The 16,682-nt window shown below is 49.2% G+C and overlaps 1 protein-coding gene across 2 annotated transcripts in view; it reads left to right on the top strand.

Moving 5' to 3' along the window:
- The window catches only part of LOC138765294 (uncharacterized), a 93,182-nt gene that overhangs the window by 41,494 nt on the left and 35,006 nt on the right, over positions 1-16,682 (top strand). Inside the window, exons 3-4 of one of the 2 annotated variants that reach the window (XM_069942340.1) lie at positions 8,853-9,218; positions 9,671-10,033. In XM_069942340.1, the coding sequence (XP_069798441.1) occupies positions 8,853-9,218; positions 9,671-10,033 (729 nt within the window). The remainder of the gene's footprint in view (positions 1-8,852; positions 9,219-9,670; positions 10,034-16,682) is intronic. The other variant, XM_069942345.1, reaches the window with a different exon arrangement.

Here is a 16,682-nt window from a genome sequence, read left to right as displayed (position 1 = left end):
ACCAGATCGCCCAATACCGCATTTTCTCCACTATTGACCTACGTTCGGCCTACCACCAGTTTCCGATCCGCTGCGAGGACCGACCATTCACGGCCTTTGAAGCGAATGGGCGGCTATATTAATTTCTCAGGGTACCATTCGGGGTCACGAATGATGTCGCAGTCTTCCAGCGGGAAATGGACAGGATGGTGGACCAGAACGGGCTAACCGCTACCTTCCCGTATCTTGACAATATCACCATCTGAGGCCATGACGTGCAGGACCACGACGCCAACCTAGACAAATTTCTTCAAACTGCCCGTCAGCTAAACCTGACTTACAATTTGGACAAGTGTATCTTCCGGACCACATGACTCGCTATTCTAGGTTGTGTGGTGGAGAACGGGATAGTCATGCCAGATCCTGACCGCATGCGTCCCCTAATGGACTCAAACGTTGCCTGGGCCTTTTCTCGTATTACGCCCAATGGGTTCCACACTACACCGACAAGGCGCGTCCTCTTATCAAGACCACCTCTTTTCCCCTCTCGACCGAAGCCACAGCGGCTTTCGATCGAATCAAATCTGACATCGCTGCTGCGACGCTGCACGCGATTGATGAGTCTGTCCCATTACAAGTCGAGAGCGATGCATCCGACTTCGCCCTGGCAGCCACCTTGAACCAGGCCGGTCGGGCTGTAGCCTTCTTCTCCAGAACCTTCCAGGGTCCGGAGAGTAGACACTCCTCGATCAAGAAGGAGGCCCAGGCCATAGTTGAAGCAGTGTGTCGTTGGAGACATTACCTTGCTGGGAGGCGCTTTACACTGTTGACTGATCAACGCGCGGTCTCCTTCATGTTCAGCAACACCCAGCGTGGTAAGATAAAAAACGACAAAATCGCCAGATGGAGAATCGAACTCTCCACCTTTAACTATGACATCCTGTACCGGCCTGGTAAGCTCAACGACCCGCCTGACGCGCTCTCCAGGGGGACGTGCGCCAGCATACAGATGGACAGACTACGGAAACTCCATGAGGCGCTCTGTCATCCAGGGGTCACTAGGTTTGCTCACTTTGTCAAGGCGCGCAACTTACCCTACACAGTCGAGGAGATCCGCTCCATGACCCGAGCCTGTTCGGTGTGCGCTGAATCCCACGTTATCAAAGGCACCCGCCCCTTCGAGCATCTTAGCGTAGACTTTAAGGGGCCCCTACCGTCGACCAACCGTAATACCTACATCCTTACGGCCATCGACGAGTACTCCCTCTTCCCATTCGCTGTGGCCTGCCCAGACACCACTGCCACCTCAGTGATACAGGCCCTTCACAGTATTTTCACAATCTTCGGGTACCCCAATTCCATCCACAGTGATAGGGGGTCCTCATTCATGAGTGCAGAGCTGCAACAGTACCTTCTGGAGTGTGGTATTGCTTCAAGCAGGACCACCAGCTATAACCCACGCGGTAACGGCCAGGTCGAGAGGGAGAATGCCACCATATGGAGAGCGGTTACACTGGCTCTCCGGTCTAAAGGTCTCCCCACCTCTCACTGGCAGGAGGTTCTCACTAGTGCTTTACACTCCATCCGCTCCCTCCTATGTACTGCAAGAAATGCCACCCCCCACGAAAGGATGTTCCTTTTCCCGAGGAAATCCGAATCAGGAACCACTGTACCGGCATGGCTCACCGTCCCTGGCCCCGTCCTTTTGCGACGCAACGTCCGGCACTCAAAGAACGACCCCTTGGTCGACCGAGTGACTCTACTCCACGCAAACCCACATTACGCCTACGTTGAGTTCCCAGACGGGCGGGAGGACACTGTTTCGGTGCGGGACCTAGCTCAGGACGCGGTAGACCCAGCAAACCCCCCAACTCCTTATTCTCCAGGCCCCGTGCCGCAACAGAAAGACCAACAGCACCCCAATGACCCGGGCCACCCTGCCGACAACACGACTGGGGAATTGAGCGACGGAGCAGTCGCACCCGACGAGCCCACTGGCGACACCACTCCAGCGACCCCAATCCCGGCACCACGGCGGTCACGCCGGATGGTCAGACCCCCTGACCGCTACAGTCCTTGACCTACCCCTTCCTTTCATTCTCCCTCGTTTTTGTTTTTTTTTCCCAGGGCCAATTCTCCAAGAAGGGGTGAATGTGATAGTACAGATCTATCACCAATGTATATAGTGTATATAGTTACAGTATCTAGACTGTGCTTACAGCGATTGGCTGAGAGCTAAGCCACGACTATTGTCTGGGCCTTAAAGGGTTGTGTCCCTAGCCAGGTCGGATCATTCCGGACTGGTCGGCCATCTGTGAAGAGCTCCTGTCTTTTGCTAATAAAAGTCTTGGTTTGGATGCAAGTCATGTTGCAACAATATAACATTTGGTGAGGCTGCGTTTTGAGAATTGCATGAAATTCCGTTCGCCAACTGCAGGAAGGATGGGATGGCTTTCGAAAGGGTGCAGAGGAGATTTACCAGAGTGCTAACACAGAACGTTGGAGGAACTCGGCCGGTCACGAAGGATCTACAGGACATCCTCCAGAATTTATGTGTATTTTCACTACAAGCGCAGCGTCTGCAGACTTGCGTGTTTCACTCCTTTACCAGAGTGCAACCTGGATCGGGGGGATGGGAACAGATTGGACAAACAGGCGGTTTTCTCTGGAGTGTCAGATGTTGAGAGATGCTCTGATAAATGTTTATATAATTAGAAGAGGCACAGATCAGGTAGATAGAACCTTTCTCCCGGTGTAACCGTGTCCAATTATGCATTTGGAGGTGAGGGGAGGGGGTTTAAAGGAGATGTGCAGTGCGAGGTATTTTTACCCAGTGCTTGGTTCCTGGAATGGACTGCCGGGGAAAATGGAAGAAGCAGATATGAGAGCAGCATTTAAGAGACTGCACGATATGCTTGGTTATGAGGAATAGAGGAATATCTATCGTGTGCATTTGACCAGGATGTGCAGAAGGAACTGGGGCCAAAGGGTCTTTTTCTTTGCCACGTTATGAGGACAAAAAGAGAGCAACAGAGCCCCTGATAAATAGGATGGAGGAGAATCCAAAAATTCTCTATTAGTCCATTCAAAGGAAGAGGTTACGGGGGAATGCGTTAGTCCTGAAAGTGGATATCAACCAGGGAACATGAACAGGATCGCGGCATTCACCAGGAAGGACATGTAGGATGGAAAGTTCAAGGAGGGGTACGCTGATACTCTGGAACACATCTGGTCGAGGAAGTATTATCGGACATATTGGCATCAAGATGGATAAATCCCCAGGGATTGAGAGGATCTATCCCACAGTGCTATGAGAAGGAAGGGAGGAGATTGGTGGGGCTCAAATAGACATGTTTTGGATTGGTGTGAACCACAGATCAGAAAGGATAGGCCAGGAAGTAGAGCCCAGGGAGCTCTATCAATGACAGGGAAATTGTTGGAAAAAGCACTGAGACAGGATTTCTGCTCTCTTGGAAATGTAGGGACTAATTAGATGAAGTCACAATGTTCTTCTGCAGGGAAAATACTACCTCACAAATTAGTTTTTCAAGTCCAGTCAAGTCACCTTTATTTGACACTCATCCCATGCTTCTTTAGTGAAGACAGCTAGCGTTTCTCCAGGGCCACGGAGTAGATATAAATAAATGTAAATTAGAATAGAAGTTAAACACAATGAAATATTAAAATATTAAGACATATACAGTAAAAGTCCATGGTACTACATATGTTCTGGGAATTCAAGAGCCTGGTGGCTTGGGGGAAAAAGTTGTTAAGAGTTAACTCTGGAAATCAATTGGGACGGCATGGTGGTCATGGTTCACATGGACCTTTGACAAAATCCCAAGTGATAGGCAGATGTCGAAGGTACAAGCACGTGATTGTTGGCAAACAATCCAAAATTTGCTTGATGATGGAAGTCTGAGGGTCGTGGTTAAGGGGTGTTTTCTGAAGAGAAATCTGAAGGGATTAGCATTGTGTCTTTGTGTGTCCTACAAACAAATAACTTACATGAAATTGAAGGTAGTTGATTGGCCGTGCAAATACACAAAAGTGCTGGAAACACTCCACAGTGTTCACATTGCATTTCGTGTGAGTAAATGGTGGTTTTTCATTACTACAGGCAGATCTTTTGGTGGTGATGGAGTAGCTTAGTTTCGGGTTAGGATCATCGCATCCAGGACATTTATAAAAAACACATACAGGAGGGGTCCCAGGTGAGATGAGATCCCTGTGGAACACCATTCACCTCCATTGACAACCAACCTCTGCATTCTGTAACCACACAGCAAGGCCTCCTTGCATTCAATCCCTTTTTACTACCTAAATGAGCCTTTAGGCTTTTTCAGGTGTATTCTACGCTAAGAATGTGCCTGAAGAAGCAGAAGCAGCCCTTTAAATTGCCATTCAGGTGGCAGCGTTTAAAGCGCAACGCTGGCCACCTGAAGGACACGGCTGCACAGGACGTGGCTCTGAGCGCACTCGGGCTCCTGCCCAGTGTCAGCTGTGATCAGCAGCTTGATCGTTTTAACATCCACTTTCAGCCAGCTGCATTCAGGTGGCTGGGGGAACCACTGAGCTGAGCTGATTATCCCTCTCGGAGGAGGGTTATGTAGCTCGCCTCAAGAGCTCCTTCTGCACAATCAAGTGGCCTCAAAACAGCCGCATGTTGCCTAAACCTGCGGCTTTACATGCGGGGCAATTGACCACCTGAAAGTGCCTTTAGATAGGTTTCAGAGATCCCCACCCATTCTTCTAAGGTCCAATAGGTACAGTCCTCATAAGAAAACCCTTTCATTCCAGGGATCATTCTCGTCAACCTCATCTGGACTGTCTGCAATGCCAACACACCCTTAGATAAGGAGCCCAAAAGTGTTCACAGTACCCCAAGTGCAGTCTGTAAAACTTCAACATTCAATCTATATCCCATTGTAACCTATGACAATGTTCTATGCTATTCACATCTGCAAATTTACTGACCTGCCTCTCTACATTTTCCACCAATTCATTCATCAAAGATAAAAGGTCCCACAAGAGATCCCTCCCGAAAGCCACTAATCATGGACTTCCAGGCAGAGTATAATCCATCTATTACCACCCTTTGCTATTTGCAGGCAAGACAATTCTGAACCAAAACAGACAAAGTTCCTTGGATACCATGCCTTATGACTTACTGAATGGGGGACCTCATCAAGCACCTCATCAAAATCCACGTCTACTGCCCTAACTTCAATTTGTTTGTCACCTCCTCGAAAAACTCATTTGGGCTAGAGATGCACAGCCTGCTCCTCAATAAAGCCATGCTGACCACCTAACCCGCTTTCCCTACTTCATTAGAATTTAAAATTTAAGACATGCAGCACGGTAACAGGCCCTTTTGGCCCAAAAGCCCAATTACACACAAATGACCCACAACCCTCACTATGGTTTTGAAGGGTGGGAGGCAAACAGAGCCTCCAGAGGAAACCCATGCAGACACGAAGAGAACCTACAAACTCCTTGCAGACAGCGCGGAATTCGCACCCCCGTACCGGCCACTGGCGCTGTAACAGCGTGGCACCGACTGTGCTGCCCAAAATGCCCAGCAGATCATGTGGTGTCCGTGAAGAGCAGGACAGTTTTACTGGAAGTGACCCATCTGCGATACTGACTCTGCTCTCCACGGACACCACATGATCTGCTGGGCATTTCCAACAGCTTTTTTTTTCTCTCCAGTTTCCCTCCTTATCCATCAACCAAATGGTTTCATCAAAAGCTTATGCCGGTGGCATTCCTGGATTTGGGACCAATCTGGACAAAGGTTTCCAACCAAAACATTGACCAGACATTTCAATGAGCGGATGCTGCATGGCCCACCGAGTTGCCCCAACTCCTGTCATTTCAGTGTCCAGAATCTACAGCTTTTTTGTTTATTTCACATGACAAGGGCGCAGTATATTCCGAGGCTGGTTTAGTAGGGTGAGAGTTCCTGGGGCTCATGAATGAAATTATTGAGTCTAAAATAAGGGCAACCATGTGGCCATAAAAACAGAAAACACAGGAGAAAATCGGGCTGTACAATGCGCAAAAGTGGAGGAGGAAGTGACGAGGTCCGTGGAAAGCAATCAGCTGCCGATGTTTCGTGCCCGAGCCCTTCTTCAGGTGTGCCGGAAAAGGAGGTGGTGGGGAAGGGGGGCTGGCAGGCTGGAGGCAGGCGGGAGGGAGAAGAAGATAAAGGAGCTGAAAGGTGATGGGGAGAGGGTGGCAGAATGCTGCTCCCTGATAGGAGATAGGAGGGGCTGGAGGAAGGGAAGCAGAGGGTGCAGTGAAAGGCATTTGCATAGATGTATGGACTGGCCAATACAAACCTCCCTGACCTTCCCTAACCCTTCCCCTGGTTCCTCCCTGGATTTCCCAGTAAAGACAGGCATGCACGGATTTGCCCCCTCTTGCTCCTGTACCTGGAACCTGGCCAGGTAGCGTATCAGAAATGCTCAAGCTTTTGGTCATTAAAGGTGTTTAATGACTCCATCATGTTGATGTGATTTTTGTGGGCACGACTGAGGGATGAGAGAGAGCAGGAAGACAGAGGAAGGGCATTTCTGCAAATTGGAGGTTGATATTTTAAAATTTAAAATAAAATAATTATATTTAGAGATACTGCCCTTCCTGCCCATGAGCTCATGCCACGCAAAGGCACCAATTAACCTACAGACCCCATGTTTTAGGAGGGTGGGAGGGAACCAGAGATATGTATAGGAAGACCAGATAGGAAAGGTGAGAATTGATAGGGGGAGGGTTTGGTTCAGTGAATGCAGAGCTGAACTGAAGGAGAGAGAGTGAGAGAGAGTGAGAGAGCGCGCAACAAGAAAGGAGACATGGGTGGGGTGCCGTGGCCAGGGGAAACTGGAGAAGTTGATATTAATGCCAAGCAGTTGGGGGGTGCCAAGATAGAATATGAGGTGTTGTTCCTTCAATTTGTGGGTGGTCTCAATCTGGCAATTCATGAGACCATGGACAGACATGTCAGCAAGGGAGTGGGGTTGGGAAGTTAAATGGATGGCCACTGGGAGATCCACACTATCAGCGAAGCAATATCTCCCAGTCGGCGTTCAGTCTCTCCGATGTCGAGGAGACCACAGCGGGAGAATTGGATGCAGTAGATGACCCCTGCAGATTCACAAGAGAGATGTTGTTTCACTTGGAAGGGCTGTTTGGGGCTCTGATTGGTGGTGAAGGAGGAGGTGTGGACGCAAGTGGAGCATCTCCTGCGGTCACAGGAGTAGGTGCCAAGGAGGAGATTGGTGGGAATGGAGGAGCTGACGAGTGTGTGGTGGATGGAGTGGTCACTCCAAAAGCTGGAGAGGGAAGGAGTGACTTGTGGTGGGATCAGGTAGGAGGTGGCAGAAATGGCAGAGAATGATATGCTGAATACGAGGTAGGTGAGGACAAGTGGAATCCTCTCCTTGTTAAATGTAAAGGTGTGGCAGTCACATACTTATCTTCAATGGGAGCAGTGCTAGTCATTGCTGATGACATAAGCGATGCGATGCATGGGGAGTAATAGCGCGCATGTGTGTTGAGCATCAGTATATGGGTGGTGAATCTCAGATGCAGGAGGAGGGGAGTGAGAGTGCCAGCATCATCCGTGTGGCAGTGAAGGTCAGAGAGGTTTAGTTGGGTAGGGTTTGAGGAGTTGAAGAATGCAATGTTGTGTCTAGTGGATAATTAAAGAAAGTTGACTTCATGGTGTGCTGGAAGAAACGAGTGAGTGCATTCTTCATTTGTTTTGTACGCTGTGGTAAATCAGTGCTGGTACAGGTGCGGAGGGGGCCAGGGAAGATGCATGAGCAGCGGAGGATATGGGGCTGAGCACCGAGTTATTGGTGGTGGTGGGTACCCAAGGCAACCCCTTTGTATGAAGAAGGAAGTCATCTCTGATGATCTCATACAAAAGACCATCCTGGAAGCAGATGCGACGGAGATGGAGGAATTGAGGGAAAGGAATAGAATCCTTACAGTGGACAGGGTGTGAAGAGGTGAGGTCGAGGTAGTTGTGGGAGCTGGTAGGTTTATAGTAGGTATATGTCGAGAGTTTGTCTCCCGAGATGGAGACAGAGAGATCGAGGAAAGGGAGAGTGTTGCTAGAGATGGACCAAGTGAATTTGAGGTCAGGGTGGAAGTTGGCAGCAAAGTGGATAAGGTTGACAAACTCATCATGTGTACATGAGGCAGCACCAAAGTAGTTGTTGATGTAGCAGAAGAAGAGTGGTGGGGCCTTGCCTGTTTAGGCTTATAGCATGGATTGCTCCACATAGCCAGCAAAAAGGTAGGCCTAGCTGGGTCCCTTGAGGATACCCAAAGCTACCCCTTTGACTTGGAGAAAGTGGGATGAGTCAAAGGAGAAGTTATTGAAGGTGAAGAGAGATTCTACCAGCCGGAGGAGGGCAGTGGTGGAGGGGGACTGGTTGGGACTGGTTTGTTGAGAATGGAACAAAGAACTTTGCAACCTTTGGTATGGGGGATGGAGGGGTATAGTGACTGGATATCCACAGTAAGGATAATAAGACTGAGTTCAGGAAAATGGAAGTTGTTGAAGTGATGGAGGGCGTGTTAAGTGTCGTAGATGTTAGTGGGGAGGGACTAGACCAAGGTGGACAAAGTGGAGTCGAGGTATGAGGACACCAGTTCAGAGGGTTAAGAGCAGGAGGATACAATGGATCTGCTGGGACAATTAGGTTTGCGGATCTTGGGTAGGAGGTTGAAACGGGCCGTATGGGTTTGCTGCTGCTCCAAATCAAAATCAGGGTCTTGGATGAAGTATTGATAAAGAAAATACAACAAATCTATGCAACAAATAAATAATATTTATGCTTTAAAATCTTTCTCCTTCCAAGATCCTGGCACCGGAGCCTCACCAGTGATTGGGAAAAGGGGTGGTTCTGCCATATTGCTGCCATTGACTTACAAACCCAAGAGAAAGAATGGCAGCTCCATCATTATCGTCTGGACGAAGGGGAATCTACAGGAAGAGTTTACTGTCTTTAATTGCACCTGTTCCTTCTCTGCGGCCCTTCCCTGCAATGTCACTGTAAATAAAGGAGGTCAATACGAGCTGGTGGGAAGGCCAGAGCAAGGAAACGCCTCCATCAGGGTGACGGACCTCAGACTGAACGACACCAGCTTCTACTTCAGTCACATTTGGATCTGGAATGAAGGACCGAAACTAGTGATTCAGGATGAAATAAAGCTGGAGGTTGTGGGTAAGGAAAAATCTGTCAATATTGTTGTGTTAACAATAAAAACACATTGAACATGAATAGGAGGTTCAGGAGCTCCTGCTGAGGAGCTGGAGCCAGATTGGCCCGATCCTTTGAGGGTCCCTTTCTTGCTTTTGGGCTCAACTTCCTTACTCAACGCTGCCCCTATCTCCTCTGCCAATTCTGACCCTGATCAGCTGACACTTCCAGTGACAAGGTTGGAGGTTCAGGATCCCACTGAGCTGCTAAATTTCCAGACCCTGTGTTGTGAAGATGCATACGCCGACTGGGGACGTTGAATCCTGTCTCCAGCATCCACACCAACGCGAGAGCAATCACAATGGCCCGTTTCCTCGTTGAATATTTTCCTCCAATCTCCTGCGCGTCACCTCACGCGGATTCCTTCGCCACACCCCGTCCAGTGGAGATTAACTCGACTTTCTTTCCTCTCCAAGTCCCAGCGGCCATCCTGCAGCTGCGAATTGTGGCTGGAGACACACTCTCGTGCACAGCTGAAGGGGTGCCTCCTGTAGACATCACGTGGATCAGCCCTGGGAACAACACGCTGGCCATGAACAGCAGCGGGACGAGAGTCAGACGAGGTCCAGAGAGAGATCAAATCACGGTAGAGCTGCTTCAACCCAGCCTGACAGGGAGCTACCACTGTGTGGCCAAGAACCAATATGGGAGAGACAGCCGCGAGTTCCTCTCACCCACGGGGGGAATTAATGCATTCAAGCTGGCTCTCTCTATTGGAATATCCAGTGCAGCTGTTATCCTGCTTTTGGCTGGTTTTGCTCTCTGCTTTGTGAAAAAAGGTGAGTCTCTAAGTAAACTCCCATTGTTCAAAGATGTACCGGGAGGGGAGGTTGTAGGTCAATGGGGTGTAATTAGGCAGAATGGGCTCATAGGCCAAAATGGCCGGTTACCGTGCTGTATGTCTAAATGTAAATTGAAACGGTGCACTGCGTAGCATTTGGTGGGAATGTTCCTGGGTTTGATGGCTTTATTACATTTCACAGAGGGAGATAGGCACTGGATGACCTTCAGCCCCTCAACCCCGTTCCACCATATCACCTGGATCATGGCTGATAGCCTTTAAAACTCCTGTCACTCTCCTGGTCCCCAGCACAAATATATCAACCCGTGGAAATATCCATCGATCACAGTTTCTCAGTTTGCACAGACTCCCATCTGCCTTCAGTAAGGGTGGCAAGGTTAGTGCTACGCTGTCACAGTGTCAGTGCTCGGGACTGGGTTAAAACCTCGCACTCTCTGTAAGAGGTTTGTGCGTTATCCCCGTGTCTGCGTGGGGTTTCTCCGGAGGCTCGAGTTTACTTCCAGTCTTCACAACAATCTTGGAGATGCCGGTTAATTGGGTGTAATTGGGCGCACTGGCCTGTGGGCTGAAAGGTCCTGTTGTACGTCTAAATTAATTTAAACTAAATTAAATTGAGAGCTTCCCAACATGGCGTCAGTTGTCCTGACTGATCTAAAGTCACTTGCATTGATTTTAAGTTAAACTCAATGCTGGAGAAACTCAGCCGGTCAAACAGTCCAATTTATATAGCAACAATAGAAATCCATAACCGACGTTTCGGGCTTGAGGCTCTTCACCTCCTTCTCTCCACCACTGCTTGCTGCTGTGTTCGGAAGTCTGCATTAGAGGAATTCACTATCCTCACTCTCTCTCTCTCTCTCTCTCTCTCTTTCTCATTCCTTCCTTCCCAATTATTCTTCAACACACCAGCAGGGTCGAACATATAAGGTCAAAGTTATTTACCTTCCAGCACATTCACCCCCTCTTTTTAAAAAGAATTCCCGGGGTTGGGGGGTTTGTTGTGGTCCAGTCAGGTGCCCTCATATGTTCAGTCCGTCCGGTGGCTTCCTTTGACCGGTGCATCTCCGGTGGTGTGGTGCCCCCCATCGGTTGTGACTGTTCGTTCTCAGTCAGCTTGGCCGGGGTGTTTGGCTGAGCTGAGGGGGTGGGGGGTGTGGATGCAAGTGTACTAGGTGGCTGGTAGGTCGAGGGGGTGGGTGTGGGAATCTGAAGCCCTGGAGAGCTGGGAGAGGGGTACCCGACTGTTGGCTAGAGGTGGGGGGGGGGGGGGGGTCCAGATCCTCCCGCACGTGCCAGATCCCGGATGAATACTGTGTCCTCACATCCATCTGGGAATGCCACTTAGGCGCACTGTGGGTTGGCGTGGAGCAGCTGGATCCTCTCAATTTGGGTTAGACTTATGGGTCCTTACATGTTTTTGCAGGAGTGCTGGTCCTGGGGACATCAGCCAGGTAAGTAGGGTCATTTCTGATCCCAATCTCCTGGGGAATGTAACGAGTCTCTCATGAGGTGTCACATTGGTGGCTGTACACAGGAGGGACCAGATAGCGTGGAGATGGGAAGGCCCTTGGACTTTAAGGTCTGACTTCCAGACCGTTCACCAGCTCCACCTGGCCATTCCTGGTGGTCCCACTAGAGGTAATGCCATTAGACTGTAGGAATTGGTGCAGCTCGTTGCTCATGAAGGATGAATCTCTAACATTGTGGACGTAGCAGGGGTATCTGAAAATGGTAAACAGGTTGCTCAGAGCCTTTATGACGGTGGCTGTGGTCATGTCTGGGCAGCGATGGTGAAGGGGAACCGCGAGTACTCATCGATGATGGTGATGAAGTGTGGTTCATGGAGGATAGGGGACCCTTGAAGTCTACACTTAGACGTTTAAAGGGGCATGTGATCAGGTGTGACTTGTCAGGCTGGTGGAAACACAACCCAGCAATTTTTGGTCAGCATCCTGGGACGTGGTGAATGGAGCAGGGGAGGTAATGAAATGAAAAAAAAGCGGGTGGTCCCGGGGTGGCAGAGGCCATCGTGCAGCGACTGCAGCCGAAATGTCTGCGCACTGGCACATTTCTCCCGAGACAGGGCGACAGGAGGCTCGTTGAGCTTTCCAGGCTGGTACAATATGTCATAATTGTAGGTGGAGAGCTCGATTCTCCACCTCAGGATTTTATTGCTTTACCCCACTGCTGGTTGTTAAACATGAAGGCGGCTGCCTGTTGGTCAGTCAGGAGGGTAAAATGCTTTCCGGCAAGGTAATGCCTCCAGTGCCTTTTTGCTTCAACGATTGCCTGTGCCTCTTTCTCGATGGAAGAGTGCCAAGATCTCAGGGCCCTGGAGGGTGTGTGAAAAAAAATGCAACAGGCCTGCCCACCTGGTGTAGTGTGGCGGCCAGAGAAAAGTTGGCTGTGATTCAGTCAAATGCCTCGCGGACTTCTGCCGTGGGGGAAAATGGTGGCTTTGTTGAGGGGACTGGCCTTCTCTGTGTAGTTGGGGACCAAATGAGAATAGTAAGAGAAAAAGCCCAGGCACCTTTTCAGGGCCTTGAGGCAGTGCGGGAGGGGGAGTTCTAATAATGGGCACATGCAGTCAGGGGCGGGGGTGATGACTCCATTATTCACCACGCAGCCTAGTATGGTCAGGCGATATGTGCTGAAGACACACTTCCCTGTATTATATGTCAGGTTAAGGCACTTCACGGTGTGTAGGAATTTCTGGAGGTTCCTGTTGTGACCTGCTGGTCATGGCTGCAGATAGTCATGTTGTCAAGGTATGGGAAGGTGGCCCACATCCCATGTTCATCCACCATCTGATCCATCTCCCTTGGAAGACAGACACTCCATTTGTGACCCCAAAAGGGACTCTAGGAAAATAGTACAGTCAGCCATCCGCCTCAAAGGTGGTGTACTGGCGGTCCTCAGGGCAAATGTGGAGTTGGTGGTATGCCGACTTGAGGTTGATGGTGGAAAAGACCCTGTATTGTGTGATCTGATTCATCATGTCAGCAAAGCCAGGTAAAGGGTAGGTGTCTAGCTGTGTGAACCTGTTGATGGTCTGGAAGTAATCTATGACTACCTGGTGTTTCTCCCCGCTCTTGACTACTACCACTTGGGCTCTTCAGGTGCTTGTACTTTGTTCTATCACCCCTTCAGTGAGGAGGTGTCTGACCTAATGAGTGCCCTGTCCTCGGCGCTGTATTGCCAATAGGCTTACCATCAGGGGTGAGATTGGTGAACAGGAGTAGGGGGAGGGGTGGATCCAGAGCATGGTGGCATGGCCTGGGGCTGCTGGTCAGCATTGTGAGAAGGGGGGCAGCGCCTAGTTCATGAATTGCTCATTACAGGCCGTGAGGGGAGGGTGGGGCCCGTCATACTCTATAGTGACATTCTTTAAGTTACATTGGAAGTCCAACCCCGGGATGACGGGCGCACAAAGCTGTGGCAGGACAAGTCGCGTAAAGTTGGTGTATACAATGCCTTGGACCATCAGGGTTACTGTGCAGCTCCCTCTCGAACCTTTGCCGATTTGGCCTGTGAGGCTAGGGAGACGCTGAATTTTATGGGCTGCATGTCCATGGAGTACTGCCATGCTGTGTAAGGGTGAATGAAGCTCTCAGTCCTTCCACTGTCAAATAGGCACAAGATGGGGTGGCTTTTTACCTGGATGCTCATCATGGCCATGGAGAGTTGATGTGGTCGGCATTGATCCAGGGTTACTTATGCCAGCGTCATCTCGTTGTCCAAGGGGTTCCATTGTCTTCCAATCGTCTGACAAGATGGCGGTTGTGATGGCAGCCCCCATGGCTCGCAAGTGGCTCCATCGTCACTCACCAGAAGAGAAGGAGAAAGTGACGTGGCGTCATTACTGGAAGTGACGTGGGAGAAGACGGAAGTGACACCATAGCAGTTCTTGGTCTCTGTAGCACACTTCCGTGGGCATCCCTGTTCCCCAGAGGTGGTGGTCCCTGTTCGCATGCGGCGCTGCTGGGTTAAGGGCTCTGCTTTGACTTACATACCTTCGTAAAGTGTCCCTTTTACCCGCAATTGGCGCAGGTGGCGTCTTTGGCAGGGCAACGTTTCCTCGGGTGCTTGCCCTGCCTGCAGAAATAGCACATCGGGAGGTCACTGATAGCGGTGGATGTCAGGTCAGAGTGGGAGGTTTATGATCCCGCCTCCCCAAGATGGTGACGCCCGAGTCCCCCATGAGGTGGCCGCGTGCTCGCTGGAGAATGATTCAGCGTTGTGGATGGCCCATTCTAGGGTATTCACCAGCTCAATGGTTTGAGGTAGGCTCAATTGTTTCTGTTTGAGCAGCCTTCACCTCACGTAGTCAGGGCAGGCGCCCGCCACACAGGCATCTCTCATCAGTAGCTGCGCATGTTGCTCAGTACTCACCAGCTTGGCAGTTACAGTCCCTTACAAGCTCTTGTGGGGCCCTGACAAAGTCATTGAATGTCTCTCTGGGTCTCTGCCTGCGTGAGTGGAGCACGTGCCACGTATAGACCTCATTCACCTGGACCTTATACTGGTCTTTTAGAATGTCCATGGCTTCTCCATGGGTTCAGCAGTCCCGGACCATCTGGTAGACCTGATGCCCAATATATGAGAGCAGTAGATGGTACTTATCCTAAATCGTGCCTGCAGAGGGTGCAAGGAATCTTTTGAAATAGCGATGCCAGAGAGCGAATCCCTTGGCCATTGGGTTCTCGTGGGTTGATTTCTAGGCGATCAAGTTTCAGAAACTTGTCCATGTTCCGAAGAAGCAAAAATCTAACTAATAAAATTGATACACAGTTAATTAACCAAGAGACTGAAGTACTGGAATTGAAGGCTTTTATTAGCTGGAGATGGACAGCATCCCTTGAGTTTGTGCCTCACACTGACCCGGACTCAAACTGGGGGCAGGGCTGTGGCATGACAGCCTTTATGGGGAATAAAGGGAAGGAGTCACAAGCCGGCCAGTGCGAGCAGGGTTGAGCATATAAGGTCAAGGGTATTTACATATATAAGTGGTTTCACCACACTCAGCTGTCCTCAATAGTTGTTTTATATATATCTAAACATGTTTTCCACCAACATTTAACCCTTCCATCTCCAGCCACACAACTAGTAAGGTGGTAAAGAAGGCATTCAGCATACTTGCCTTCATTGCCTGAGGAACTGAGTATAAAAGTTACCAAATCTCGTTGCCACTGAAAAAACTGGTTGTGGCCACACTTGGACAACTGTGTCTAATCTGGTTACTGCATTACAGGAAGGATTCAACAGCAAATAGAAAAGGCATGTCAGAAGGGCAAAGTTATATTTTAACATGCAAGTGGATTGGGGAAACCAGGTTGGATGGGATCTCAAGAGAGAACATTTGTAGAATGCCTATGAGATGGCTTCTTAGAACTACATGTGGTTGAGCTGACCGGGATCATTCTGGATTGGATATTGTACAATGAACCAGAGTTGATAAGGGAACTGTAGGTAAGGGAACCTTTAGGAGCGAATGATCATAATACGATAGAATTCACCCTGCAGTTTGGGAGGGAGAAACTAAAATCAGATGTGTCCGTATACCAGTGGAATAAAGGGAACTACAGAGATATAAGAGATGAACTGGCAAAAGTTGATTGGAAAGGCACAGGAGCAGGGAGGACAGCAGATGAGCAATGGCTGGAATTTCTGGAAGAAATAAGGAGGGTATATTCCAAAAAATAAGAAATATTTGAATGGAAAAGATGTTGGGGGTTTTCAAGGCACTGGTGAGGCTTCACTTGGAGAATGGGGTACAGTTGTGGGGTCCTTATTTAAGAAAGGATGTGCTGGCATTGGAGAGAGTTCAGAAAAGATTCCTGGAATGAAGGGAATAGCATGTGAGGAACATTTGACGGCTCTTGGACTATACTCCTTAGAGTTCAGAAGGAGGACGGGGGACCTCACAGAAGCATTTTGAGTGTTGAAAGGCCTAGATAGAGTAGATGTGGCAAAGTTGCTTTCCATGGGAGGGGAGTCGAGGACAAGAGGGCACAACTTCGGGATTGCAGGGCGCCCATTTCAAACAGAGATGTGGAGCAATTTCTTTAACCAGAGAGTGGTGAACCTCTGGAATTTGCTATGGATGCAAGATCATTGGGGGTATTTAAGGCAGATATTGATATGTATCTGAATATCAAAGGATATATCCTCTTCAACTCTTTCTGAACACCCAACACCATCATATCCCCACTCAGTTTAACAAGAGCAGCAAAGTGGCCCAGGATTGAGTGGGGATGCTTAGAACCATTTTCAAATGCGACTGAAGCAAAGGAGGAGCAGAAGACTTAGGGATCTCAATTTTATGTACATGGAGAGAAATCAGGTAACCTGTTAGCTAGTCAACTGAAGGCAGCGGCATCTAAAAGACAAATTACAAGAAGGATGGAAATTTTACTTTTGACCATTCTGAAATTAATTAAATGTTTCAAGAATTCTGTTCAGATCTATACAAATCTGAATTTCCTGATAATTCTATGTCAATGGATAGATTTTTGCAACAATTGGATTTCCCCAAAATATCACTGGAAGATCAAAACTTGTTGGAAGCTTTCAATTTCAGACTTTGAAGTTTCCCAAGCTATTTATTCTCTTCAATCTGACAAGGC

Source organism: Narcine bancroftii, chromosome 1 (assembly GCF_036971445.1).
Source record: "Narcine bancroftii isolate sNarBan1 chromosome 1, sNarBan1.hap1, whole genome shotgun sequence".
In the NCBI taxonomy this organism is placed as follows: Eukaryota; Metazoa; Chordata; class Chondrichthyes; order Torpediniformes; family Narcinidae; genus Narcine; species Narcine bancroftii.
The sequence above is the reverse complement of the archived record's forward strand: the minus strand, read 5'-3'. Positions and strand labels throughout refer to the sequence as shown.